General features: G+C 42.7%; 1 protein-coding gene across 1 annotated transcript in view; it reads left to right on the top strand.

Moving 5' to 3' along the window:
* mical1 (microtubule associated monooxygenase, calponin and LIM domain containing 1) overlaps nucleotides 1-26234 on the top strand; it is a 31534-nt gene extending 5300 nt beyond the window's left edge. The window contains exons 4-25 of the mRNA XM_030118972.1: nucleotides 1191-1398; nucleotides 4968-5075; nucleotides 5252-5347; nucleotides 5460-5615; nucleotides 6743-6843; nucleotides 7105-7362; nucleotides 10497-10612; nucleotides 12278-12404; nucleotides 12854-12932; nucleotides 13356-13503; nucleotides 14316-14506; nucleotides 15691-15797; nucleotides 16094-16153; nucleotides 17728-17959; nucleotides 18991-19049; nucleotides 20710-21475; nucleotides 22788-22909; nucleotides 22990-23097; nucleotides 23470-23563; nucleotides 23834-23924; nucleotides 24176-24249; nucleotides 24464-26234. Coding sequence (XP_029974832.1) covers nucleotides 1191-1398; nucleotides 4968-5075; nucleotides 5252-5347; nucleotides 5460-5615; nucleotides 6743-6843; nucleotides 7105-7362; nucleotides 10497-10612; nucleotides 12278-12404; nucleotides 12854-12932; nucleotides 13356-13503; nucleotides 14316-14506; nucleotides 15691-15797; nucleotides 16094-16153; nucleotides 17728-17959; nucleotides 18991-19049; nucleotides 20710-21475; nucleotides 22788-22909; nucleotides 22990-23097; nucleotides 23470-23563; nucleotides 23834-23924; nucleotides 24176-24249; nucleotides 24464-24657 — 3495 coding nt within the window. The 3' untranslated portion in view covers nucleotides 24658-26234. The remainder of the gene's footprint in view (nucleotides 1-1190; nucleotides 1399-4967; nucleotides 5076-5251; nucleotides 5348-5459; nucleotides 5616-6742; nucleotides 6844-7104; nucleotides 7363-10496; nucleotides 10613-12277; nucleotides 12405-12853; nucleotides 12933-13355; nucleotides 13504-14315; nucleotides 14507-15690; nucleotides 15798-16093; nucleotides 16154-17727; nucleotides 17960-18990; nucleotides 19050-20709; nucleotides 21476-22787; nucleotides 22910-22989; nucleotides 23098-23469; nucleotides 23564-23833; nucleotides 23925-24175; nucleotides 24250-24463) is intronic.
* Nucleotides 26235-26787: the final 553 nt, after the last annotated feature.

Below are 26787 nucleotides of genomic sequence, written 5' to 3' on the forward strand. Positions count from 1 at the left end.
CCCCCCATTTGTGGTGCATGTTGTTAAGTCTCGAGCGAAACTGTGTGGAAACTGTTCCAAACCCAGTTTCAGCAGAAATGGTATCCGATGTGAAAAGCAGCCACTTCTGTGGTGCAGTTTGGATTGATTTTCTCAGTAAATGAGCGCAGCAGAATAGACACTCTCTGTTGTTATAATCCAGTTTATTTATAGAGCGCTTTTAACCAAGCTCAAAGATGCTTTTTACAGATTAAAGAATAAAATACAATAAAAAAAAAAACCTGCTAAACAATGGAAGATACATGAAAGAGTTGAAGCATTTGAAACATTTAAAGCAGAACTGAAAAGATGAGTTTTCAGTAGCGATTTGAACCGTGAAGGAGCTGTCCCTCCATGTCTGGTACTCGGTCCTGAGGGGCAGAGAGGAGGCCGTTTGTTCTGGATGTGGTGGTTGATGGGAAGCCAGTGGAGACTCTGGGGGATTGAGGCGGTGTGGTCGCGGGATGGAGTTTTTTTGAGGTCTTTGGCAGCAGAGTTTTGAACATATTGACATTTGTTTAAGGTTTTGGACAATGTTGCTCACTTAAATGATGTCGGGGGGTGGGGGGGGGGGCGTTAGAAGTTACATCAAAGAATATATTGAAAGAAACTGTTGACTACTGTCAGTCATTGAGGAAAGATGTCAGCTGGGACATTTCCATTCAAACCATCAGACCTAATTCACATGAACTGCGCCATTGATTTGCTGCAGCTCTTTTTAATTCATCTTTGTTTTTTTTATTGTTCACTGATTTAATGGCAGTGCCAAATGCAGCATATGTTGTGATTTTTTTTTTTTTTTTTTTTGTTAAAATTACAATAACAATAAAACTGGGGTGGGAAATGTTGCATGAGTGCCACCGTTGGCACAACACAGTATAATCACTGGCACACTGGCTGCTGAAAATCAGCCAAAATGAATGGAAACAGCTTTTCATAGTCACAAAAACACCATCAGTGCTTGGGCTTTTTTTTTTTTTTGTTCATTAGAAAAACAAAACAAAACAAAAAATGAACTCTGCTGACTGCATCATAAGTCTCCCTTTTTTTGTGGCAGGAATATATCTTCTTATTGTAGTCTGAATATGTTCTGTATGTTCCTATAAAAACACGGTCATAGATTGTGAATCGGCGTAATGTAAAGATGTTTTTCTACACCCCTCTCCTCTCAGTGTCTGGTGCTGGGTGCTGGTCCATGCGGACTGAGAGTGGCCATCGAGCTGGCTCTGCTGGGCGCCCAGGTGGTGGTGTTGGAGAAGAGAGAGTCCTTCTCCAGGAATAATGTCCTCCATCTCTGGCCCTACACCATCTGCGACCTCCGCGGACTCGGCGCCAAAAAGTTTTACGGCAAATTCTGCTCCGGCTCTCTGGATCACATCAGTGAGTAACTCTGACCGCTCTCAGCAGCTAAAACAAGGCATCACGTGTAATCGAGCTGAAATTGATGCATTTTATTGATGTTTTTTGGGTTCGCAACTTCATGACTGAAGCCAAACTTACAAAATTTTGACAGATTCACTAAATTTGTTTTAGTAAACGAGGCCAGATTTACCATATCTAATACTAAATAATCCACCAAAGGGAGTTCCTCATATTTGCTGCTGTTCTTGTATTCATTTATATGTGACGTGATACATTTATACACTATAATACATAATACAATACATTTAAGTTTTACACTAACAGACATCACATCTCTTTTATACTTTGATTTTTTAAATGGTGCCCTTTATATGATCTCTTTTGTACAAATATTTTTTATGTCACATCTATAAAATTAATTTTACATGTTCATTTTTATTGTGGCCAAATGATAAACTGTTAAGGTTACCTTCATTTTTTTTTTTTTTTTTTAATATCTGAGGTTAAAAGCGACTGGTGAATAGAGGGAAACTTAGTTTTATTATCAGTTTTCTACATATTGAAAAGAATGAACCTGGTGTCAAATCACAAGCATTTGATGCTTAATAAAACCGACTCATTACTGTTGAAAAACGGGTTCTTTGGAAGATTTCCAGTCAGAGTGAGTTAGTTTGTAGAGAAACTTGCAAACTTTTTTTGACTTGCGGTTTCATGAAGCGGTGAGCAGACTTGTTCTACTTCACATAAAGTTTGAAGGCCTTCCTTTTTTCTGCACTTGGTTGCTTCAGTCTTCTTCTTGAACTACTACTGCACGCATTCATAAAAGTCTGGTGGTGAAATGAGCAACTCAAGGCAGAAAATGATAGTAACCACACACACTGCGAGCTTCTCCGCTAAGCTAGTTGCTATAGCTACCACCGACCTGGAGCCTGACAAGAGTGGCGCTGTCTTGAACGGAATGTGACAGTCATCTAAACTATGTCCAAACGCTCCAACCTCAGAATGATCAACTTACCAGAAGGAAGTGAGAGGGAGTCAAGAAGACTGAGGGCCTTCGTCATCAAATTCTTCCGTTTTGTGAGAGTATACCTGGAGATGAGCGCTGCCTCGGCTTGTTCTAAGTACAAGCTTAGAAATGTTGGGTTATATGTTTGTTTTTCCCAGGGAAACACGAACGTTAGGCCCAACTGGTTTTTCAGTTTCTTCTCCTCCTGTACTTTATTTACTTTCCTTCTTCCTTCTTGAATGCGGCTCCGCGCCCTATTCATGGGGGAGTTTGCCCTCAATTTGTTTCCTGAAATGTTAAAGGGATAAATGACAAGAGAGGTGGAATGTTTTCACAATTAAAGCATCTCAAAATTGAAATGCGTTTCCTGCAGAAGACCCACCTGACAACCAAAGATCAACCAAGATTAAAGTCGTCTTGGGTTGGCCAGATATTCCTCTCTAATTACAGTAGCAAAGGAGCAACAGCAATTTTAACACACCAATAAATTCAGTTTAACACAACCAACATTTTAGCTGACCCAAAAGGCTTGATAATAGTTTCTGGTATAATGCTGCTCTTGTTTTAGTGTTTGCGCACCCAGTTGGAATGATGAAGCATTTATTGGAAAAGTCATTTCGCTCTGACCTGATCTAAACTCTCATCATCTAATTATTGGTGGGGACTTCAATTGTGCGCTCTACCGGATAAATCAAATACGAAATGGGACCTTTCTTCAAAAATTGCCAAAGCAATTTCCTCTTTCATGAAACAAATTGGAGCTGTGGACCCGTGGCACTTCCCTCATCCTGATGAAGAGCAACTGGACAGGAGGCTTCCTCTATTCACACTGAACAAAATCTCCAGATGAGCTACAACCGAGTCTCAGCACAAGAGACGGAGATGTTAGTCTGAACATCTTTTTAATGAGCACGGAGAAAACCCTGGACGGCTTCTGGCACATCAGATAGTCTGTCATCCTCCCAGCAATTTAGTTTGATAAGAACCCAACTAGGTGAACTCACTGCAGCTCCATCAGGTATAAATGATACGATTAATACATTTTATTCCTTATTAAAGACTTCACAATTTCCTATTGATGACTCAGACCTGATCAGATTCCTAATGAACTAGAATTTCCATCTATAACTCATCAGATTAGCAGGATCGATCGAGCTCTAAACTACAATGAAAGTGCAAATTAAGCTAAAGCACCATGGCAGGGCCTCCTCATTCCTGATGACTTTCCAATAACAGCTTTATTAAACACTTGCTGATGAATTAATTCCCTTTCTTTTGAAAATGTAGGTTGATTCTCTGGACCGGGGAGCCTTGCAACAAACAGTAGCCGAAGCTTAAATAACCCTAATTTTAAAACCAGGACAGATTCATGTGTTTGTTGCTCCTATTATTCCATATCCCCTATATTCACCTTGGGGGTGTTAGAGGCACGGATGTGTTGAGCCTGGCATCAAATTAATGTTGTGAAATTCCACTTGATGCTACAGCTCCTTCTATTCCACTCTCCCTGTTCAGGGATGCGGGGCATTGTAGTCAATCCAAGCTAACTGTGGGCGAGGGCAGGTCACCAGTCCATCACAGGACAATTTAGGGTCACCAAATAACCTCACATGCATTTATTGGTCTGTGGGAGGAAACCCACGCACACACCGGGAGAAAATGCAGCCCAGACAAAGAAAACAGGGGATCATGGAAGCTGGCCGGTCAGGTAGTGAGTTGAACTGTAAAGACAGAACAGCTGAATTGTCTAGTTATATCTGGAAGATTGAGCAAAGGAGAAAATACAGCAGCAGTAAAAGATCCGAAAGAAGTTGTTGAACCATGAACCATAAAAAGCTACCACAGTGAATTCAAGGAATATTAAAGACAACTCTTAAAGAGAAAAATACATTTTAAACAAAAAGCATTCATCCAGTTATTCAATATTCAAGATGTAAGTCCAGGATGTACACTGCTTTTGCTAGTAGCAGGTTCCTGTTGGAGACTTCCTCATTGAAGTAGGAAAGAGCCCTTTATAAGGACTAGATTCAAGATGGTATCAAATTACTAACACACGATCACAAGCAGAAAACTCAGTTTTGTTTTGTTTTTACTGAGACAGCGGTGATCATTCATGTAGGAAGGGAAGTTGGCTTGTTTATGTACAGAGGACTAACTGAACAGTTACATAGAAGGGCAGGAAAAGATCAGTGCAGAGGTCTTGAACTGATATTGAGATATGAGTCATAAAAACCAACCGCAGTGGATTTCAGCGGAAAGTGAAAATTCTAAAAGGGAGCTTAATAAAGTTGATTCATATCAAGACAACTTTATTTATCCCAAATGGGACATTCATGTGCCATTCTCCAGCAGACGAGCAATCATTTTATCAAGAAAACAGAAGCGAGGCATCGAGATGTGTATGCTCGAGTGAAAATAATTGGATCAATAAGATAAACAAATCAAAACTATGAAATACTGCAGAGAAAAAAATGATAAGAATGATCTACGTTGTCTCACATTGAGTCTAATGACAGAGAGAATTAAAGGCTTTTATTATAGTTAGGCTCATGTCAACATGCAGCTCTTCTTGTGTTTGCAGGCATTCGTCAGCTGCAGCTGATCCTCCTGAAAGTGTCTCTTCTCCTCGGTGTGGAGGTGAACACCGGCGTGGAGTTTCAGGGCCTGATCGAGCCCTCGGGAGAGAACGGTAGCTACATTTAACAGCCATCGCTCACCTCGGCCAGTCGCTTTTCTCATTATATCTTCCAATATTTTTATGAACTCGGAATATTTATGAAGCAGCCGGAGTGTGTATTTCAGTACGGTTATTATGAAACCCGCTGAGGTGCAGCACACATAAAACTTTGATGTCTTTTCTCTAAGGCTGGATGGCCAAACTGCAGCCGCGCTCTCACCCTGCCTCAGCGTTTCAATTCGACGTCTTCATCTCTGCTGGTGGAGGCAGGTTTGTCCCTGATGGTGAGACAAATACTTTTCCAAGTTAGATTCCCGATGTGGCGCTAAGGGCCACGCAAGAATTTTATAAGCCTCTGCTGTCGCTATAAAGATTCACTCTTTTCCAAACTGCCAGGTTTCAAACACAAGGAGCTGAGAGGAAAGCTGGCTATCGGCATCACGGCCAATTTCGTCAATGGAAATACAGCCGCCGAGGCTCAAGTGGCAGAGATCAGCGGCGTGGCCCGAATCTATAACCAGAAGTTTTTTCAAGAGCTGCTGACCGAGACGGGTGAGTCCGAATCAAAGTAATCTGCGGTCATCTTCAACTGGATGGAAGAGGATACCTGTCAGTGGAGGGAAGCAGCTGTCTGCTCTTTAGTTCCACATTTGTGTTTCCATCTGCCGTACCGCAGCTGACAGCGGGTGAAGGAAGGGTTCAGCCTCGACCGTCCTTCACAGGACAAACACAAAGAGACAGACAGTCACACACTCACGTTCACACCTACGAATTAGACACCAACATGATGTGTTTCCAGAGAAAAGACCCAGAAGGGCCCCAAGCCTGGAATCACACTGAGACAGTCAGTATTTAGCACCTTTCTAAGAGTAAAAGGTTCATAACTGAACAGCAAAACTGTTTTTGCATTTGTACAGGGGCATCTTTGAAAAAAATGAAATACATAATATCATCCCAATAGTGAATATATCCCTATATTTTATATCTGTTGTGCATACATTGAAATATGTCAAGGATTTCTTTGTTTTATTCTTATAAATCTCGTAAATAGAAAACCGCTCTACTGTAACATGATGTTTAAAAATGAGAGAAGAAACAAAGACAAGGGAATCAGTTATATTGTGAACTTTGTTTTTCATTCCACTTCTCAAACGGGAGGGGAATAGCGAAGTAGGTCCACCGAGCCGAAACGTTTCTAATGACAACATGAGTTCTTATTTTCATGTTGTTTTTCAGGTTTCTTTTTCTCTCTCTCCCTCTCTCTCGCTCTCTGTTGTGCCCTACTGTGTGCGGCAGCCCTGAAGGCACGAAACGGATGTTCACACTGTCAGCTCGGGTTCAGCCCGACGGGTGAAATGAGCACCGATGCCGTTAATCTGTGCTTCAATCCACATTTAATTTCCTGTGACGGTGTTAACGCTGATGAAATCCTCCCATCGCCTCTGACCTGCTGTGCAGCTTCTGCACTCTCATTTTCGCCAAACTTTGCAGGATTTAAACTTGTGACCTCTGTAATCATGTTTACTGTGATCACACCCATTTCAACAGCTTCCAGAAACCTCTCTGACCTCCCCGGGTGTGCCTCACTAAATGCCCACACAACCTAAAACTACTACTACCACTGTCTTTCTCTCTCAATACTCAAAAAGCTCTCTCTCTCTCTCCATTCTCTATTCCAGGTATTGATTTGGAGAATATTGTCTACTACAAAGACGACACCCACTACTTTGTCATGACTGCCAAAAAGAAGAGCTTGCTGAAGAAGGGGGTCATTAAACAGGTGAAGGCAATCCATCCATTACCTGGAATAAGGGTGACTTTTAGTGGCACAGGCCACATCTCAAACCAGTAAAGTGAGAAGAAAGCCATCAGACAGATGAAACAGACAATCCGTCTATCATCCTCCTCGTTCCCTGCAGCTTGTTCCTCTTTACAAATGCAGCAGAACAAGTAGAGCACCTGTCTCTCTGTTTTATGGGAAAGGTGCTGTGAGTCATCAGTAAGCACCTCTCTCTCTCTCTCTCTCTCTCTCTCTCTGCAGGACTACAGCGATGCAGAGCAGCTGCTGGCTCCTGAGAACGTGGACCACGAGGCTTTGTGTCACTATGCCCACGACGCAGCCCACTTCTCCACCGGCGGGAAACTGTCAGACCTGGAGTTCGCTCAGAATCACGCCAACCAGCCCGACGTGGCCATGTTCGACTTCACCTGCATGCACCGAGCTGAGAATGCCTCGCTGGTCAGGGAGAGGAGGGGCAGGAAGCTGCTGATGGGTCTGGTTGGAGACTGCCTGGTGGAGGTAGGGGGCAGAACTTCAAGGTCGCTTCCTTTGTTCAACTTTTGGGCCCATTGGTATATATTTTCCCCAAAAAAACAGTACGGTACAACGCCTCCGCAGTGCTAGGGTAGGTTTGCCTTAGTAATCAGAGGAAATGAATAATTAATCTATGATCATGATCAAATTCAAAGGGGGGAATATTTGTGTAATTTTAGATTTTCATATGTTTTTTGAAGTCGGGTTTAGTATTTCATAATTATAAATCATGCATTTTTATTAGAGACTTAAACTTTTGTTTATAATAACATAAATGTGGCAGACCTGTAAGTGAGGACATACAATGCTCACATGACTTCACTCGCACACCTGCAGTGATGCTTTTTGTTGTCCCTTGATCCAAAACTCTTGACCGTAATATTGTCTTTTATGATGAAAATGAAGGTCCAACATAAACCACAAATTTGCTGCTGTGCAGAAGATCTTAGATTTATTAGCCAGAGTTTTACACTGTGTTTTTAGAGTCAGCAGTTCTGCTTTAATTGGTGATTAAAATGTTTTTATTTGATATGTTTTGTCTAGTTTGTTGTCGAAGGAGCTTTAATCAGTGTAAAACATCCCCTGGCAAATTGTACCTTCACTAACACAACTGACTGCCGTCAAAAAATCAGTGAATAAATCACCGTTACTAGAACAATTGACAACAATTGGACGGCCACAAATCTGTCCGTGCTGCTCGCTTGTTATTCTTTAGTGCTAAAACGCTATTTTCTCAACTAAGCGGCAACTGTTACTATTTTAATGAACTCCTGCTGATTTGAAGCAAAGCGCCAAAATGAATTTACTCGTCCTGACAGTGGGTTAGGGTTAGTATTGCTGCTCTTATATGAGCATGGATTTGGAGCAGCACTTTTGAATATGCTGACAATAAAGCTATTTGTTGTATTTTGTAGCTTCAGCTGAACCTGAGTGAATCAGTGATTAGACTGAATCAGACAGCTGAGCTCGTGTATCACAGCAGCGCCGCAGTAATGCAGCACATTATTGAGACGGGAAAACACTGAGGGAGTCTGGAGTAAGAAGGGAGATGCTTTATCACTGCAGTAATGACCTGTAGTTTTTACAATAACATATTTCAGTAATGACACCAGCATGAATGTCTCCCAAAAATGTTATTTTAAATAAACATTGAAGTTAAAATTTAAACACTGAAAAACTAAACAGGGAGTTTCAAAGAATTCTTAATGCTATACATGAATATTAAGGTCATGTTCTGCATTTTGCCTTCAAACCCACCGTAAGGAAACACAATAAATAAGTAGTCTAGATAAGAAGATTTGTTGCTATTGCATCTAATTCAAAGACATCACAAGTGCCACTCGAGGTGCAGCTTCAGGTCCGGTGTTAATTAATTTCAGTCGACTGCATGCAGGCTAAATCTGGTGCTGGTCAGCAGAGAGAATCATCAGACACACCGAACACCCATGAGAGAGCCAGGAGCTGCTGCACAAAGTGTGTCACCACAGGATCCAGTTAATTTATTCCTTTATTCAAGGCAAGCCAGGCGTATTTATCCAGCTGTGGCACCGTTCTGACACAATGCGATTCATAGCACTTCATCAAAATTTGAGAATGCGTGGAAATAAATGACAAGCTAGATTACAGCTGCAAAAAGCAAAACACACATGCTGCTGTGTATGATGCTGCTTTAATGGACCAAATCTTTTTTTATAAAGATCATAAAAACCTGGAAATGAACAGTAAATACCGATAACGTGACATGTGACACTTAGAGAGCTGAATTTTTCAGATTTTTTTCTAAGTGAACACAGTTTCACATGTACAGTGTCAGACAGATCTTCAGCCTCACCAGTTTCTCTCCAGCTGGCGTCACTCTCGTGCCTGCTCCTCCTGTAGTGCGTCACCTCCGCTGCTCAAAGACCGTGAGATACAGCGTTTCAAAGAGAACAACATCCACCGCCTGTAACTTCATATCTCCCCAGTGACACAGCCAAGTCACGATTCACCGTGCACTCCTAACATCTGACCCGTTCTGGGAGGTGCATGCAGATCACATCCAGATTCACCTTATTCCTGAGGCAGAACTCTACAAAACACCCACAGCCTGAATATGAAATTTCCCTCAACTATTACACAGGTAAAATCCAGTTCTGCATTCAGACCAATACAGTGTATAAATATCATACACTGTAGTAAGCAGTTTAGTTTAATTTACCTTTTTTAAGTTACATCTATTTATTTCACTTCTTTTTTTTATACACTTGAGTACAAGGTTAAGTTTTTTTTTTTTGTTAGCACTAAACTGATCTATAAATATCCACAGATTGACATGAACATGGATACAAACATGCTATTAAATGTGTTTAGAATACTTTGAAATTATTTTTGATGGGTTATTTCTAACAAAGGATTATAGTAAAAGACTGAAACAACCAATGACATCAAGTTACACAACTGGAGATGTTCACCTTGAGAACAAGCCCACTCTGATCGCTGCATTGCTGAGTTGAAGGGAGTGTTGCTGCTTTCACTGACTGAAATTGTCAAAATACATAAATAAATAAATAAATAAATAAATAAATAACCAGACAACATTTAAGTGAATGCAGAGCAGGAATAAATTAATCCATTCATTAATGTCCTGTCACTGCTGGTATGTATCACATGTATTTGTTGTCACAATAACGTCATGACATGACTTCATGACGCCCAGGAAATAATCACATTTTTACAATGTGTCGCACTTGATTACTAGATTACCCACTAAAACCTACATAACACTGTTGCAAAACTCAATAAATTCCCTTCCTGCTGGTTTGAGGAAGCTTTGTTTTCTACTTGGCAAATGTTAGTAAGCCAAACTAAGGCAGTGAACTGAGTAAACATCATTACTTGATAACAAGCTCGGTGCACTTCCTCAGATTCTGAGTCATGCTTGCTTTTAGATCATTCGGATAATGACTGTCTGGAATTGTGGCAAGCTCTTGTGTAAGAAGGAGAAAAGAAAAGCCAGGCAGATGATTTTTTCATGAGTTACAGGATTCTGTATGCAGTAACCACTCACTGTATCCTTCTGCTGCTGCTAATTGTGAGGCTGTTTGCATTGCAGTGACTTTTTCTCGCTCTGTGCTCTGCAGCCGTTCTGGCCTCTGGGCACGGGCATCGCCCGTGGCTTCATGGCTGCTTTCGACACAGCGTGGATGGTGCGGAGCTGGGGAATGGGGGTCCCTCATTTCAAAGTTCTGGCTGAGCGGTGAGTAAATGTCATGAAAGGTCCAGGCTGCACACAAATAAGACCGGTCACGTTCCCTCCGATCGCTGTCTTGAAAAGTCCCAGAAGCTTTCTGATATACAGGATTGATCTAAAAATAAAACTACTCCCTTGTATTTGGGAAAAAAAAAGGTTTTGCAGACTAAATTATATTTCTTTTCTAAAATAAAGATAAAAAAAACACATGTAATTTACATCTTTTTTGAAAAGGAACACAAGGGCTCAGCAATATTTTGCAACTTTATTGTCATCATGACTCAGTGTAGATAAAGAGGACAGCTGATTGAACCATGATACGCTGTGTGCATCGTGCATTCATGCTCTGCATGTCACCATATTTAGCAAACAGTACAAAACACAGGCCCATAAAAGGAATGAGAAAAGAAAAACACACCCAGAACCACACAAAAAAGGCCTCTTGTTTTAGTCTTTAGCCCCACCCTTTACATCTGAATACCCATTTGCTGATATAAACAAGTGTGTTAATTATTCATCATTATGTCATCTATTCTTAATATAACTCTGATGTATGATAGTGAAACTAACCCACACATCCAGGATGACGGCAGCTGAAAGCTTGTTTTACCCGAAAAAACTGGACTGTTGACAAAAGATTTCAGACGACTCCTGGACAGCGTTAGATCAAGGTGGTGTTGTGACTTGCCTCTCTGGTGGCCTGATCATTTATTAAAATACCTTTTGAATCTTTTCACTTCCTCTCAGTCTGATCTCTCTGAATTTTTTGTCCTTGAGGTTTTGCAGAGAAATTTCCCTGACATTTGTTTTGTTGAACTTAACAATTTAAAATTTTCATGCTCTGCATATTCAAATGGACAGTTTTAGATATGAAAGAAAAACGTGATCCGTGTGTGGTCTCTTGTTCAAGTTCCACCTGCTTCTCGCTGCCATCCAAGGACTTGATACATTGCTTTGATGCCATTGAAACCCCTTAAGCCTGACTAAGCTTTTACCAGGCATTTAGGCAGAAATCACCTTCAAAACCCCGAGGATTTAAGATTAACCTCACGTCCTATCTCTGCTGTATTATCACCAAGCCGCCGTTTAGTTTATTGTGTGCCTCTGACTGAGCCAGTCAATTGTCCATAGATCTCGTCCAACACGTTCCTCCTGTTCTGACGCTGAGTATAAGACGACCACAATTTATCAGACCTGCTTCCAGGAAAAAGAAACTTTGCGTTTTATGGTAGGATCAATGCGGCAGTTGCTGCCCCTTTGTAGCACAGACATAGCAGAAAGTATTAAATTTGTTTTCAAGAGAGATAAAGTCAGATTTTATGTCTTTTAAAACTTACCAGATAGGAGTAACTGTACTGCGTACATAAAGTTTTAAACTATTTGGCTTGAATTCATCAGCATGCCTGTGCGTCTCTTCATCAGCAGCATAATCCATCCTGAGATAATTAGCGTGACGGAGGAGTGTTTTGATTGCACGGGCACAGAAATGATTTCAGGCTGCTTCCTTTATGTGACAGGAATGAAACAACAAAGCTTCTGGTGTTTGAGGAAAAATGGTCTAATGAAATGAACCACTCCTGACAATGAAAATACCAGGGGTGCCAAACATGTGGCCTGCGGGCCAGTTACAACAGCAGTCTATTGATCATGAGTTTTCTCTTAAATACACAGAGAAAGCATCTACCAGCTCCTGTCTCAGACCACGCCGGAAAACACCAGCAAGAACTACGCTGCGTACAGCATCAACCCCAAAACACGATACCAGAGCGTCAACCTGTCCTCCATCCAGCCGCACCAGGTCAGCACTGTTATCCTCTGTTGACTCAAAACAGAGTCAAACCGGAGTCCCTTTAATCTCCGTGACGGTTATTCACTGGGGTGGATTAAAATCCAGCGGGCAAAGTGGAACGACACTGGTGTGACTTTCACATCAAGACTGTTTCATTTAACAAAACTCGCTAATATGCATCGACCGCAGGCTGACAAGATTTTACACACATTAACGATGATGTGTTGATCGCAGGTTTCAAAATGTGGCAGAATAAATCGTTTGTTTTTTGTTTTTTTCTTATTTGAAGCTCTCTGGCGCCCCCTTTGGAAGTCTACCTGCACTATTAAACCATTTTGTTTTTTCAGTTAGTACTGTAAATACACTTGTGGAATTTTTTTTTTTTTTTAATACATAGTTCCCAGATGTGAGCTGAACTCTTTGAAGATGTTTTCAAATCTACTCATCGCTCCTTTCAGGTGCAGAACCTTTATGACGGTGATAAATCTCATCCATCGACCAGGAAACTCAAGGACAAAGGGTCTCACACACACCAAGGTCAGTTTATTCTTGTTAATGCTCATTCTTTGACTTCATATCAGGCTTTGTTTGGTGAAGCAGAAAACCGATCTGGCAAATATTAACATCTATCCACTTCTTACCCAAACTGACTGAGCTGCATCCTGCTGGACAGGTCACCAGTCCATTCCAGGGAAAACACATGCAGACAGAAAATACGCCACTCACTCAGGAACTCTTACCAATTAAACTAAGCTACCATGTCTCTGGGAGCTGTCAATGAAAACACATACAGCCACAGGTTGAACATGCAAACTCTACATGAAATGCCAGAAGCTGGAAGCGACCCCCGGTTTCCTCATGTATATTTGCTCACGCAACAGATGACGTCCTGACCTGAACTGCAAAAGTTTATTAAGGACATCAATGTCTCGTTATTAGTATTTCCTTTTCTGTTTGTAGATTCAGTGAGTGGTTTTGAGGAGCTGTTGAAATGGTGCCAGAAACACACCTCAGGTTATGAGGATGTGAATATCAAAGACTTCACTCAGTCGTGGAGGTCCGGACTGGCTCTGTGTGCCCTGATCCACCACTTCAGACCCAAGCTCATGTGAGTTGCTCCATGGAAATCAGCTGTTTGCAATTCACTAACTACACGATCAACAAGACCCTACAGAATGACGACATTCATTTGACTTGGTTCCTTTCACACATTTTACCTCATGACAGGGAATATTTTGACAAGCACCAATCTCTCAGACAGTCTTGGAAGCTAATGTCTAAGTTTCTTCCTCATCCGTGTAGTGGCTTTTGTTGCCATCATAAAATTTAAATATTAAGAAAAGGAGAGCACAGATTTTAATGAATATCATCTGTGGAGTGTTTGCTGTCATCGTACATGTGGTTTGTGTATATAGAAAATTTGGTCCTTTGTTTAAATGTGATCTTGCAGCGTCTCTCCTCCCCTGGTGTAGACAACTGTCTCACTACAGTGATAAAAAAAATCTGCTGAAATGTAACATGACTGCTCAAACTGAGCTCCGCTGAAAGAATATCCAATATATCCAAGTTGTACACCACATATGACAGAAACATTGTGCTGTTCAGACTGTCTTAAAAAAATGTGATATGGGTCCAATATGGACAACAAATATGGGTCAATTTTTTCCATGCATTTTGTATCCTCAGAAATCTCATTTCAGACAAATCAATCCCAGTTGGCTGATCAATTGTTCAGTGTTCCGATAGTTACACTGTATTTGCAGATTGTGCATTTGTAGGATGAATTACATCCAGTGGAAAAACTACATCTGTGTGTACCACAGCTAATCAAACAGCCCTCATAAGCTAAAGAAACTGAGCAGGTTTTAATCTCCATAGTTAATAACATGGAGCGTTTTGCTTTCTCGCTGTTCCCCAAAGTGACATGGCCTCCCTGGACAAGTCAAACATTGTTCACAACAACCAGCTGGCCTTCAGCGTGCTGGAGAAGGAGCTGGGCATCCCACCGGTCATGTCTCCGTCCGACCTGGCCAACAGCGAACACATCGACAGGCTGTCTATGGTGCTCTACCTCACGCAGGTCCGAAGCGCTTTCAGTGTGCCAACAAAAGGTAACTTTATTTATTTGTTTATTTATGTTTTAACATTATATGATCGTCTTTCAGCTGCTGCCTTCAGAGAGCCGCCATAGCAAATTGGATGTAGACGTTTGACTTGTCTCAAACTTTACGCTGGATGTCCTTTCTCCGTGTCACACTCAGTGGGATTCAAATCACAAACCCACTGCTCCAACCTCTTCTCCAACATTTCATCCGTGGCACAAAAACATTCATGAAACTCACTTTTGAAAACTGCTATTTTGATAGATGCTGTTAAGAAACTATTTAGTCGTCTGATAAGTTTCTGAAGACAAGTTATTGGCGACAGCAGCATTAATATTGCATAACCCGGTTGCTTAGACACTGCACAGCATTAGCATCACCATAAAAGGGTCAGGTGTCCTCCCACTGAAATGTGCCCAGTGCTGAGAAGTGCTGTCTCTTTAAGAAGAAGTTACCCAGAATTCATTGGGCTTTAAGTGGCTTGTGCTGTGCTCAGAGCCAGCCTCTACTGGTTGTGCTGCTCTCCTGCACTAAGCCAGCCAAGCAGCAGCAGCAGCAGGCAGAGCGAGCAGGCAGCATATGGAGCGGGCTTATCGGGCGCTGACGGAGGGGGTGGAGCACAGGGCTCTTCCCGCACTGAATCAGGATTTTCTCCACGAGCAGAGGGACATGTTGCGGGTCTTTCCAGGGCTGGAGGGAGTTTCTGCAGCGTGAATGTGAGCAGGAGGGTTTGGGAGGCTTGCTGAATGAGCTGAAGTGGGTGTGATGTACGGTACCCAACGCTCGCCGTGTCTGTGATGCCGGATCCGCTGACTGATGTGCAGACAGGAGGGAGCTGTCAATCTTCAGCCGCCTTATCTGGAATGACGAGGGAGTGGGAGTGATAGTCACCGCTGAGGCTGGAGAGTTTTTTTGTATGTAGATTGACAAGTTAAATTCAACTGCTGCTGCTGTGACTCCACAGAAAAATCAAGTTGAAGGCACCGGCTGCATTTCTCATGAAGGATTTAAGGTATTAAAGGTGCACCTTGAAGATTCCAACAAAGTACAGTCAGGATATTTTAAGAAGCTTTTGAGAAAGACTGCAAGTAGGTCAACGAGCCCATTCAGGAGTGTTTAGATTCGCAGTGTGGTCTGATGGTGACATTAGCAAGAATTTGTTTGGTGACATTTTTGTTCTCCTTTGGTACCAGAACCTGAAGCCTTCCGGCCGTCGTCCAAGCCCCTGACTCTCTCCCAGACACAGGCTGCCGTCTTCTTCCTGAACACACTGAAGCACAACTCTCTGCAAAGACGCAAGGTACAGCCACCGTGGCCGGAGTCCACTGTTGACACAGCCCAGAGAAATGTTTGATAAAAGAGATTTTTCTGAGCACGCCGGCTCGTTGGCTGGAGTTCACATCGGGAGAGGGGGAGTCGGGGAAGTGGGGGTGGGATTCAGTCTCTGTTTGATGACTCACATGTCTGTTTTGTCTTGTCAAAGGAAGTGGTTTCTGCTAATAGCTTAATCATATTTAGGAGTCACTGCTCTCCACATAATCAGAGAAATCAGGTCATATGATGTTTGTTTTTTTTCCCCCCGATTTCTTTTTGAAGGAGAAACTGCAATCTGAGAAGAGAACAGCAACGTTAAGAAGGATGGGAGATGACGACAGTGTGAGTGCTCCATCTTCTTCCAGCCGATGACACTGGGCACCTTTTCCAATATGAAACAAGTGAATATGAACTTCAAGAAACTAATCCCGAATCAGCAAGCTTGCACTGACAGTGAAGTGGGGGGAAAAAAACCCTTTTTACCTGGAAGAAACCTCCAGAAGGTCCAGAATCAGAGGTGGCAGCTTTCTCCTTGCACCAATTAGAAGATAGCAGGAAAGAATTAGAAGAGATGAAAATGGAGAACAACAAACAAGTTGACATCAGACGGCAATCTAATCCAGTCTCTGTAGACTTGATTTGGATAAACCTCCAGTTCCAGAGACAGTGATGTTGCGGGGAGATAAAGAATGGGAGCACAGACAGCAGGAGAGAGGCACACAATGTTAGTTGCTTGCAGCACTGATGTGTGATTGTCAACAGGCTCCCTGCAGTCTAAACCTACAGCAGCTTTCCCAGAAAATGGTTCTGTAGGTTTTATCAAGTGTTAAGCATGACGTTAAATGTGAAGATTCTGTCAAACTGGGATCTTTTCCCACATGAGAGCAGTCTGAACTGAAGCCCATGAAGAGAAGCTGATACTGGAGTGATGTGATCTCTCCTGCTAGTTTCTGTCAATACTCTCACTGCAGCATTTTGAATCAATGGGAGACTTTTTAGAAAGCCGTTCCAACACCCCGGTATTGAATTGCAATAGTTTACTCTCAAAATGACAGATGGATTAATTCCTCAGAGTCAGGAACATGCTCCTGGCCTTAGGTAGCACACAGGTGAAAGAAAGCAGCCCTGTAGACTTGTTTAGAGTGGGGGTCGAACAATAAGTCCTGGTTAAAATGTTCCTCACAGTATAACTGGATGTGAAATGCTACTATCCAGATAGTTTTCTCTAGGGCTTTTTGGGACTCAAAGTTCTCTTGAACAAATCCATCAATTAATTTACAGCTTCTGTTCTTGTTGTCTGTCACCCTTATATACAAGTTTGTAATTTTCTTCATCAAAAGTAATTTTATTTTAAATTTCACATAAAAACAGTTTTAAGACAGAAACCTTCCTCATCCACAACATGATTGACTTGATAAAGCAACATGTAAAAAGAAATATTGTAGCTTATCCATTTCTTTATAATCGGCATCAATTTGAATCTGCTAAAAACATTAATTTACTTTCATTTCTTCAGTGAGATCTTTTGCAAAATTAGTGAAAACATGCTATACATGTAACTCTGTCACTCTACTAGTTTCTAAATGCAGAATCAGACTAATTCCTGCGCAGTACTGAAGTGGTTAGCACTCTAACTCACAGTCAGGATATTTCTGGTTTGATTCTGCTCTTGGGGGAATTTCTGACTGTAGTTTGCATGTTTTTCCTGTCTTGATCTTCTCCCACTGACTGATTAAGGTCAATTGGTGATTCTAAATTGCTCGCCGGTATATTGTCAGTCTCTCTGTGTTAGTCCTGTGATGGACTGGTAACCTACCTTCAACGAAAATCAGCTGAGATCAGCTCCGACACCCAGTGAGATAAAGTGGCTGGATGAATCTGACTTAGTTTTTGTTGTCATTGTTGTTGTTTTGTAGTCACTAGCGCCTCCAGTATCCCCTGAACTCGCACCCGATATGGCTCCCGAGCCTGAGCCCTGCACCTCTGTGCCGATGACCAACAGCGAGGAGTGTTACTTCTGCGGCCAGAGAGTGTACGTGCTGGAGCGCATCAGCGCTGAGGGCAAGTTCTTCCACCGAAGCTGCTTCAATTGCCATCGATGTGGCATTACGCTCCGGCTGGGAGGATACACGTTTGACCAGAATACAGGTGCGTCCCTTCAACATGTAGAGAGACGAACCATAAAATATGACAGCAGTCATCTGATTAACTAACTTAAAGATTCAACATGCACTGTTTAAGTAATGCCTGTGTTGTGTATCAGGTGGCAGGAATAGATAAATGAGTGCGACACTCGCATTGTCTTTAGTTCATCTTTTATTTAAAATTTCTGTCATAGTTTGTCGTTTTATTTTTTTTTTCAGTGGGTTATTACCAAGAGATCCATGTTCTTTTGTACTTACAATTCAATCAGTCAGTTTTACAATCAGACTGAGGACAACTAGATGCTGAAATGACGAGCGCGGACTCCCTAGAGGTCGCTTGTTTATAGACTTTTCATGCCTTTAATATCTAAACCTTCAGCCATGGGAATGATACCATTACTGTTGTCTTTTCATTCATCTTTTTTTTTCTCAGTGTTCAATTTAAAACATTGCAAATTGTACCTTTAAAAGTACATTTCCGGTGGAACCCATCAATTTTTGTGTTCTTTTGTTGTTGTTTTCAGTATCTGCAGCGAGTGAAGATACATCAGCCTGACAAAGATTGCTGTTGTACATTTGCGTTTGTCCTTGGAAATTTAGATGACTAAGTGAATGTTTTTTAGCTTTAGCGTGTGTTTTCTGACTGCGCTCCTTATAAACAACACCATTTTCGAATAGCTTTTGAATTGTCTCAGTAACATAAACTGTGTGGGAGTCAGAAGTACCAAATCCCATCAGAGGTGACTGGAAAGAAACAAAATCACTTTCAAGCGCTTGTTTATGCATTTTCGACAACTGTCACACCTGTGGTATAATGCGTTCTCTCTCTCTAAGCCAGGAAAAGGTTTTGCTCCTACAAGTGAGCGTCTACTTATTTATTTATTTCTCCAATTAATAATTTGTGCTGAGAACCTTTTTAAGTGGGGTGTCATTTCAGACACAGCAGATTAATAATTGAAGAAAACAGCCAGATTTTTACTCTTGTGCGCAGCTGACATTATTTTTTTGTTTCCTCCCTTTGTGGTGTCCCTGTAGGGAAATTCTACTGTGAGCTGCACTCTGAAGAACTGGAGCGGGCTGAAACGTCTTGTAAGGTGGGTCACCGAGCGCAGCAGATGTAAACCGTGGTGTTGCTTTTGCAGCTGATGACTCTGAGACCCCGTGACGACTCGTCGTGTTTGTAACGTTCTCGTCGCACAGTCTTCTGTTGCGTCGTCTGTGCAGGGAGGAGCTGGGCCGAGCCGACAGCGTGTGTTTCAAAATCCACGTCCTGTGTTGGCTAATTTATTTGAAATAAGAGTGTGACGAGTCGCAAAACACAATGTGAATAGGAATTGCTCAAAATCTTGCTAATAAAAATGATTTTTTTTGTTGTATCTAAAACGCTTCGTGATATTTTGGGCTTTTAATTTAAATGAAGGTTTTGTGTTTGAAGCTGGAATTGCAACATTTAGCTGATCATTGATGCAACTTTTGTGAAATGCCGGTTTATTTCCACACCATCAGAGACGTTCGCGGCGAAGGATTACTCACTACTCTGTACACTCAGTGCTCTTTTGTTGCCTTAATGCTCCATCCTATGCTGTTCCTGTAAAAAGAGCATGATTCAACCCATTGCACCAAGACAGTCTCCAAAAATAAGGAAACTCACCAATGTGACATGTCAGGCACACAATAATTAATTCATCCACATCTGACATGTCAGAGCTGAAGGAAAGCAGCGTCTCACGATATCCAGGGACGCTAAGCACTCCCTCAAACCATATTTAATGCTGTTGCCATCACACATTTAGCGTACTAATATCAGCGGTGTGGCAGAAGCTTTGTTCCTGTTATGGTAATTCTGAACACAATGCTTGACTAAAGCCTGTCTGGTTATTTATGTGTCAGTTATATGTAGTTGTGCTGAATTTTGTGACATGTGCAAATCTTGATGTCCCAATGTGTTGGAACAATGAGGCTCTCAGTCTGTATCTTGTTTTCAAATCTCTGTATTTTCCTCTTAAAGCTCGTGTCCGGAGTTTTGAAAGAGAGAGGTTTTTTTTTTTTTAATCCAATGTCTGGAGGTTCCGCCCTCCCTCTGCTTTCATGAGCGGCCAAGCCACGCCCCTTTAATTGTGCACGCTATTATCTGTCGGGTGAAAATGAGAGCCTCCGACTCCTACAGCATCCTACATGTTTAGCTGTTTACGGTGGATGTTCAGCAGACAGTGGATATATCCGAGGTAAGCGCGGCGGCTGCTGCAGAGCTAACTCTCCTCTGCCTGGGCGAGTGGCCATGCTCTCTGGCTGCGCACGCTTTGATTGACAGCACGAGAATGCGGAAGCTCGAAATCTATTGGCTGACGCTGACCGGCGCTTTTTCGGATAACATGGGGGTCTATGAGACGAAGGCGGGGCTCATAAATACATTTTCATATTGCTTTATGCTAATATTATATTGTAGTATCGAACCAAACTGACACATTTAAGCTCTGTTGAAAAATGATACATACGTTGGAAACGAACGGAAACTCCGGACACGAGCTTTAAATTTCTGAATTTCGCACTAAGACTTGATCTGGATCTTTCTCCCGTCCTGTTTTTATTCTTCAATCTATATGTCTTTATTTTGTTTATTTTCTGTCTTTTGAACAGATGTATCTTTCCATGCCTTCAGGTGGAATGATTACCACCGACACTGATTTGATTGATGCTTGATTTTCACATTTTCGCCTTCCTGTGCATCTCATCTTTTGCCATGTCTCTATTCAGGACAGCAAAAATGAAAATGAAGCAGATGGGCTTTCCAGTGATGATTACACCCTCTCTCCCTCGGATGAAGAGTTTGAACACGCTCCAGACCGTGATCCCACTTCGCACACACCTAAAGTGGAGGATCAGCTTGTGCCTAAACCCAAAGAAGATCCCGAAAAAACACAAATGCCCAAAACTCCCAAAGACCTTCCATTTAAATCTGAGGTGGCAGCACCTCCCGAAGAGGAAATCCTCCCAGTCCCGAAGCCACGCAACTCCCGGCAGACGTCTCCCAGCCCTCAGCCCTCTCCGCCAGTAGCAAAGCCTCGCACACTGCACCTTTCTAATCCCTCCAATCCAGACAAGCCCCCGCCTTCATCCCCCGCGAGCAACGCCTCCAACGCAGGGCCAGACTCCCGGCCCAAACAGTCACTGCGAAAGCTTAAGCTCACAGACGAGGAGAGGGACCAGCTGGTGAACCTCCAGAGCTTCAGCGCCGACTCGGACTCGGAGACCCACGGCGGTTCCTCCTCCTGCTCCTCTTCTTCGGCCAACGCAGGAGGTCCTGCTAAACCGGAGGGCCTGGACGGCCCTGAGGAGGAGGGCTACTGGAGCGGCAGCACCGCCGGTCACTTCCGGGAAAAGAGGAACCGCCGCTGCTTCAAGAGGAAAGAGATGCCAAGCGGGCAGACCAGGGTTCGCTCCAAATTTTCCCCCTGGAACCTGTCGTCCCCGAGAATCACCACCCGGCTCAGTGTCCTCGTGACTCAGCCGGGGAGAGCCGGTGAGTTTAAAATCCTCTCCAGTGAGTCAGAGGAATGATTGAACTTGAGGACCAGTTGTGTTGTTGTTTATGTCCCACTTTTACTGCCAAAATGTCAAGTTAGAAGGATAACACAACACCTTAAACCAGGTATTTACTTCAAATGATTCCTTTATGTTGAAACCATGACGGATTACTTGAAATGGTTTTAAAGCATCTGTAACCATAGTCCATAAAGAGGGCATATCCCACAGACTCCCAGCAGAACATTTTCCAAATCAACAACACACAGCACACACTTTTTTTTTTCTTCCTTCCTTTTGTAAATGATGCAACAGGCCACAATCCTCCACTGCTTTACGGTTTAACTACAATACCCAGCTGTCCATTGTTGATGCTTTAAGCTGTATCCACGATTCATCATGGCCGCCTTGGCTGGTTCTGCACTGTGTATTTCTGTGAATTTACATCAGAACCAACATGAAATTCTGTAGTCATTTGAGCCGCAGTAGCTTCTATATTCTATCAAACCTCTCATCCTGGCCTTCATTCCCACCTGCGTCAGTCACCCTCCCCTTACTTTTCCTCCCTTGAACTACTTTTTTATAGATTTTGACGGTTTCAGGCTGGGAACACCCCGAAACAGCAGCAGCTTCAGAGCTGCCTTCAACGACCAGTGATTCATCTGGGTCAGCTGTCATGTGACAGTCGGCCGAGTGCCTTTGCCTTGGTGAAACGAGCGTTTTAAAGTGTTGTCTGTCCACACTCTTTAAGAGTAGGTGGATGGTTTAAGTAAGGTTGTTCACATTATGCTAATTTATTATGTCAAAAAACAGGCACAGCATCGAATAAGAGACATGGGTTTTATCTTGTAAGAGACGGAAGACGACCAAAACAGGAGTGTGTCTGGTTTGGTGACGTATCGGCGCTGGACCGGCTGAAGCCGTCACCTCAGCAAACTCCCATTTAATTTCATATTTGTGCGTGAAGTGAAGAGTTTTGGATTCAATCAAATAGCAGCTAATTGAGCATAAAACTAAGTATTTCCCTCTCTTCAAGCACGTTTTGTCATTGTCTTTTTTGTTTTTCTTGTCAAGCAGACTGAAATCTTTTGTTTCCTAAAGTTCTTGCTTTGAATCCGGAAAGTTTGAAAACAAAATATTCCCTCGCTGTCTAATAATATCCCACCCATGATGCAAAAATGACCCATGTTGCTTACTGTCACTTTCCCGTCCGTGGTCATAGTCTTATAGCTGATTAACTGCTGTTATTTTCTTACTTCCTTCATCGAACTTTGTCATTTATAACTCGTCTTTTTTATCATTTGCCACAGAAACGACATTCAGACATGCTCACAGTGCTTCAGAGGAGGGCGCTGAGGGAGACGACGACGACGACGACGAAGATGACGATGACATGTTTGAACAATATGAAACTGACCCGTTTGATATGAAAGTAAGAAGACCGTTACCGGTGAGGCGATAGCTGGAGGCTGCATTTGCAGCGCGGCGCTCAGTGGTGTGCCGTCTTTTCAGAATGTGCCTTCTGACCCGGTGGAGGCTGAGAAGCTGGAGCTGATGAAGATGAAGACACTGGAGCGGCGAGCCAAGATGAGCGAACTTCAACGATTCCGCCAAGCTCAGGTCAGGACAACAAATAAATCTTAAGTTTTCATGTTTTATGACTCAGTGAAATTAAACAGGTAGACTATCAGTACAGTTAGATCTATCAAAACATGGAGGATACGTTTAGAAACCTTCTCTTTCACAGTATTTTTGGTTTGTTGATGTTATAAATCCCACAGACTTCAGTCCTGGATGAGTCCGCACCACCGTTTGAACAGGGAAAACTGATAAATAGTACAGCAAACAGTCTGTTGTGTATCTACTTTGTGCAATTCACCTTCAGGATCTGCACGCGGAGAAAAAGAGAATAATAATGTACGTTTACCTTTTGTGATTTATTTATTTTCCTACTTACTTGTATATGCTGTGCACTTTATCCCTGCTGCACAGTCGATCCAGAGAAGACTGGAGGAGATCGAGGTGACCTTCAAAGACCTGGAGGACAAAGGTGTGGCGCTGGAGCAAACTTTGCGAGGAGAAGCAGGTAAGGCCTGAACTGTGGGGGTTTTTTTTAAACATAAATACATGTCTGGATAGATTATGAATATAAAATACTAACTACAATATACAGAACAACCTTTTTTCCAAAGAGGAACATTTTTGATACATGTTATTGTTGCTTTTATTATCTATTTGAACAAAAATGTCTGTATTTGGCCTCATAAGCAGTGAATAGATTTATTTCCACATTGCTTGAATAGCTGAACCCTCTGTTAGGCCCACATATCAAACCCTCTCCGCGTTCCTCCTGCAGGCAGCAGCGGCGCCGATATGATCGAGCAGTGGATCCAGCTCGTGCACGAGAAGAACGCGCTGGTCTCTGAGGAATCGGACCTCATGGTGGCGTAAGTGTGCGGCCCGCCCAAACAGAAAACACACAGTCTCGGCGGGAACAGCGTGGCCCTCTGTGCTGAGTGGAAGTGACCCGGCAGCCGCAGGGTCCACATCAGCCGGAGACTTCCCGCCCCGGACACTGCGGTGACTGTTCGCTCTCGCCGTGGGCGCTCATCTTTGTGGCCAAACTCCACTAGCGGCGTGTCCCGAGGACGACCTGCAGCTACGTGACTCGGCTGATGTTTGTTTTTTTCTCTCCCAGGTCTCGACAGCTGGAACTGGAGGACAAGCAGAGCGCCTTGGAGCTGGAGCTCAGGAAATACATGGAGCTGAGCGGTGCGTAGTTCAGGCTGCCGAGCACAAAAACCCTCTGTGAACACTGCTGTGGATGTTTTTAAAGGAACACACGCACATTTAACAGTTGTTTCTGCAAGAAAGTCTTTATTTATGTTCAAGAAATGTTGGTTCTGTTTATGTCAGTTGTGCATTTCTGCTGTGATAATAACCAGATTGTTGGACTTGAGTGTGTATGTTTTTGTGTGTGTGGCAGACAAGACGTCGGAGCAGCAGGTGGAGGAGGAGCGGGTCCTCCAGCAGATGCTGGAGGTGGTGGACATGAGGGACTCCCTGGTGTCGTTCCTGGAGGAGAAGAGGCTGAAGGAGATGAGCGAGGAGCAGGAGGCTTTCTCCATCATGGAGGCCAAGCGCCACTCCAAGGCTGAATCTCAGGTTCACTGGGCGTGAGGCTTCCGCCAGACCCGGGCCCTGCTTTTGTTTTTTTTTTTTTTTTGCGTGCACCGCTGTGTGACACCCGCTGGGTTCAGGAACCTGAAAATTTTCACCAAAGCCAAAGACGTGACTCAGAAGGTGACGCACCTCGGGCGGCGGTTCTCTCGACGGACGGGATTAAGCCGAAGCGCCTGAGCCTGGAGGCTGAATGAAACATCAGTTGCAGTCGTCCCCCTAGAGGGAGACATAAGCCTGGAGATGGGAGTCGTAAAGCTGCCGCAGCTCTCGACTCTGCAGCTAAGCCCTTCCTGCCATCACACCGGGGTCACGGCAACAGTCCACATATGGAAAAACCGTCTTTATCGTCTGCTGCGCCATCGAACCACCAACAGACGATCGTTACCCAGCCGGGGACTCGGCCTGGCTTAGTGTCAAAAACGTGACTCCATTGCAAAGCCGACACGAGCAGCGTTAAAGTCGCAGCAGTGAGAATCCTGCCACATCTGACTCTGCAGCCTTAGAAGTAGAAAACGCAGGACGAACTTATGTTTTTTTGATAATTAGAGGTAGAGATCTTCATTAGTTTATTCATGTCATCATGATGAAATGAGACTGTCTACATAAAATACATATCTGAAGTCTATCTTTAATATTTGTACACTGATGAAATATATGAATATATACCGTCACCCTCTTAAACTAATAGCTAAAGTCATTTTCTTCAAGGTCTTTCTTTTTTCTTTTTTTTTTTTTTTTTTTTTACCAAATATAAAGTATTTGATTTTTAAAAATAAATGAGATTTAGGATTAATAAAACCTCCTCCTAATGTAAAAAAGACCAATAGCTCAATACTTTTGGCCATTTTAAATGTAAAAAAAGCCAGAAATGTTCCACATTTCCAATAGTAGAGTAAGTTACTGCATAGATGAAGTAGAATCACTGCAGTCATTACATTAAGTTTCTACTATTTCATCACATTATTGGCTTTTTTCCATTGACAATGGCTCACAGTATAACACTATTGTCCTTTATTACATGATTAGTTGGGTTAAACTGATGTTTAACCCAAGGCGGACTTGACTTGGCCATTAGTTTAGGATGATGGTGATATATTGAGGTTAATAAGAGGGATTTGAAATATTGTGCAATTGAAACGCTCTGTTATTTTTTTTTGTTTTCATATTTGAATGTTGAAGACTTTACGAGCACTTCTGCTGTCCACCTTCCTGATCGCATGTCGAATAGTTAATCTCAGGGGTTTGATTGTTCAGTCCTCTCGGGTCAGCGTTCGCTGATGGCCTTCGACATTCGGCTGCTGTGTGACATGGACACAGGAGGGTTCTCCGGGGTGAGTTTATTCAAAAATAGGAGGAAAACAAAACCCACATGTGGTCCAGGTTCATCTATTTATAAATGCCATCATCTGTCATTGGCAGGTGTTCCTGTTCATGTGCTGGATCAATAGCCAAACTCTACAAAGCCCAGTTTGTCGTTAGTGAAAAAAGAGCCTTATACAGTCATTGTACTGCTGCCATTTGGTGCCACCTGGACAGCACTTCACAGTATATCAAATAAAGATCATGCACTTTGATGTTTTCTGCATTTGGTGGTGTGTTTAAAGACCTCAACCATGTTTTTTTTTTTTAGGCGGTGCCTGCTTCCATAACCTCAGCTATAAAACTGTTTTGGAAAAAACACTGATGAGCTGAGTGCAGAGACCTTTGAGATCAGATCTTTTGAATGTTCATCAAATGCAATTCGACCTCACATGACTAAAATGACACAAAACCTACATAATGCAAGTTTTCTGGAAGAATCAATCACAGTACCAATTAGTTATAACTATACCCTTTGAATATGTTGCACAAAAATACAGTTGTTGGGTCAATGATGGATATTTATCTATTTATTTATGGACCTCTAACTGGAGAGTGGAAGAGAAAAATCCCATGACGCTTTGTTATTTTCCCTTCCAACCAGTAGAGAGCACACTTGGCCTCTTGAGTCAAAGAAATCAGCATGAAGCCTAAACACAGGGAACTCTGCAGCTCCTTCAAGGTAAATTAACATTTTTAACTCTGGCCTGTTGTTTCTATTCTCTAATACTTTAAAGCCTGGACAGCTCCATCACGTTACACAGTCTA

Source organism: Salarias fasciatus, chromosome 20 (assembly GCF_902148845.1).
Source record: "Salarias fasciatus chromosome 20, fSalaFa1.1, whole genome shotgun sequence".
In the NCBI taxonomy this organism is placed as follows: Eukaryota; Metazoa; Chordata; class Actinopteri; order Blenniiformes; family Blenniidae; genus Salarias; species Salarias fasciatus.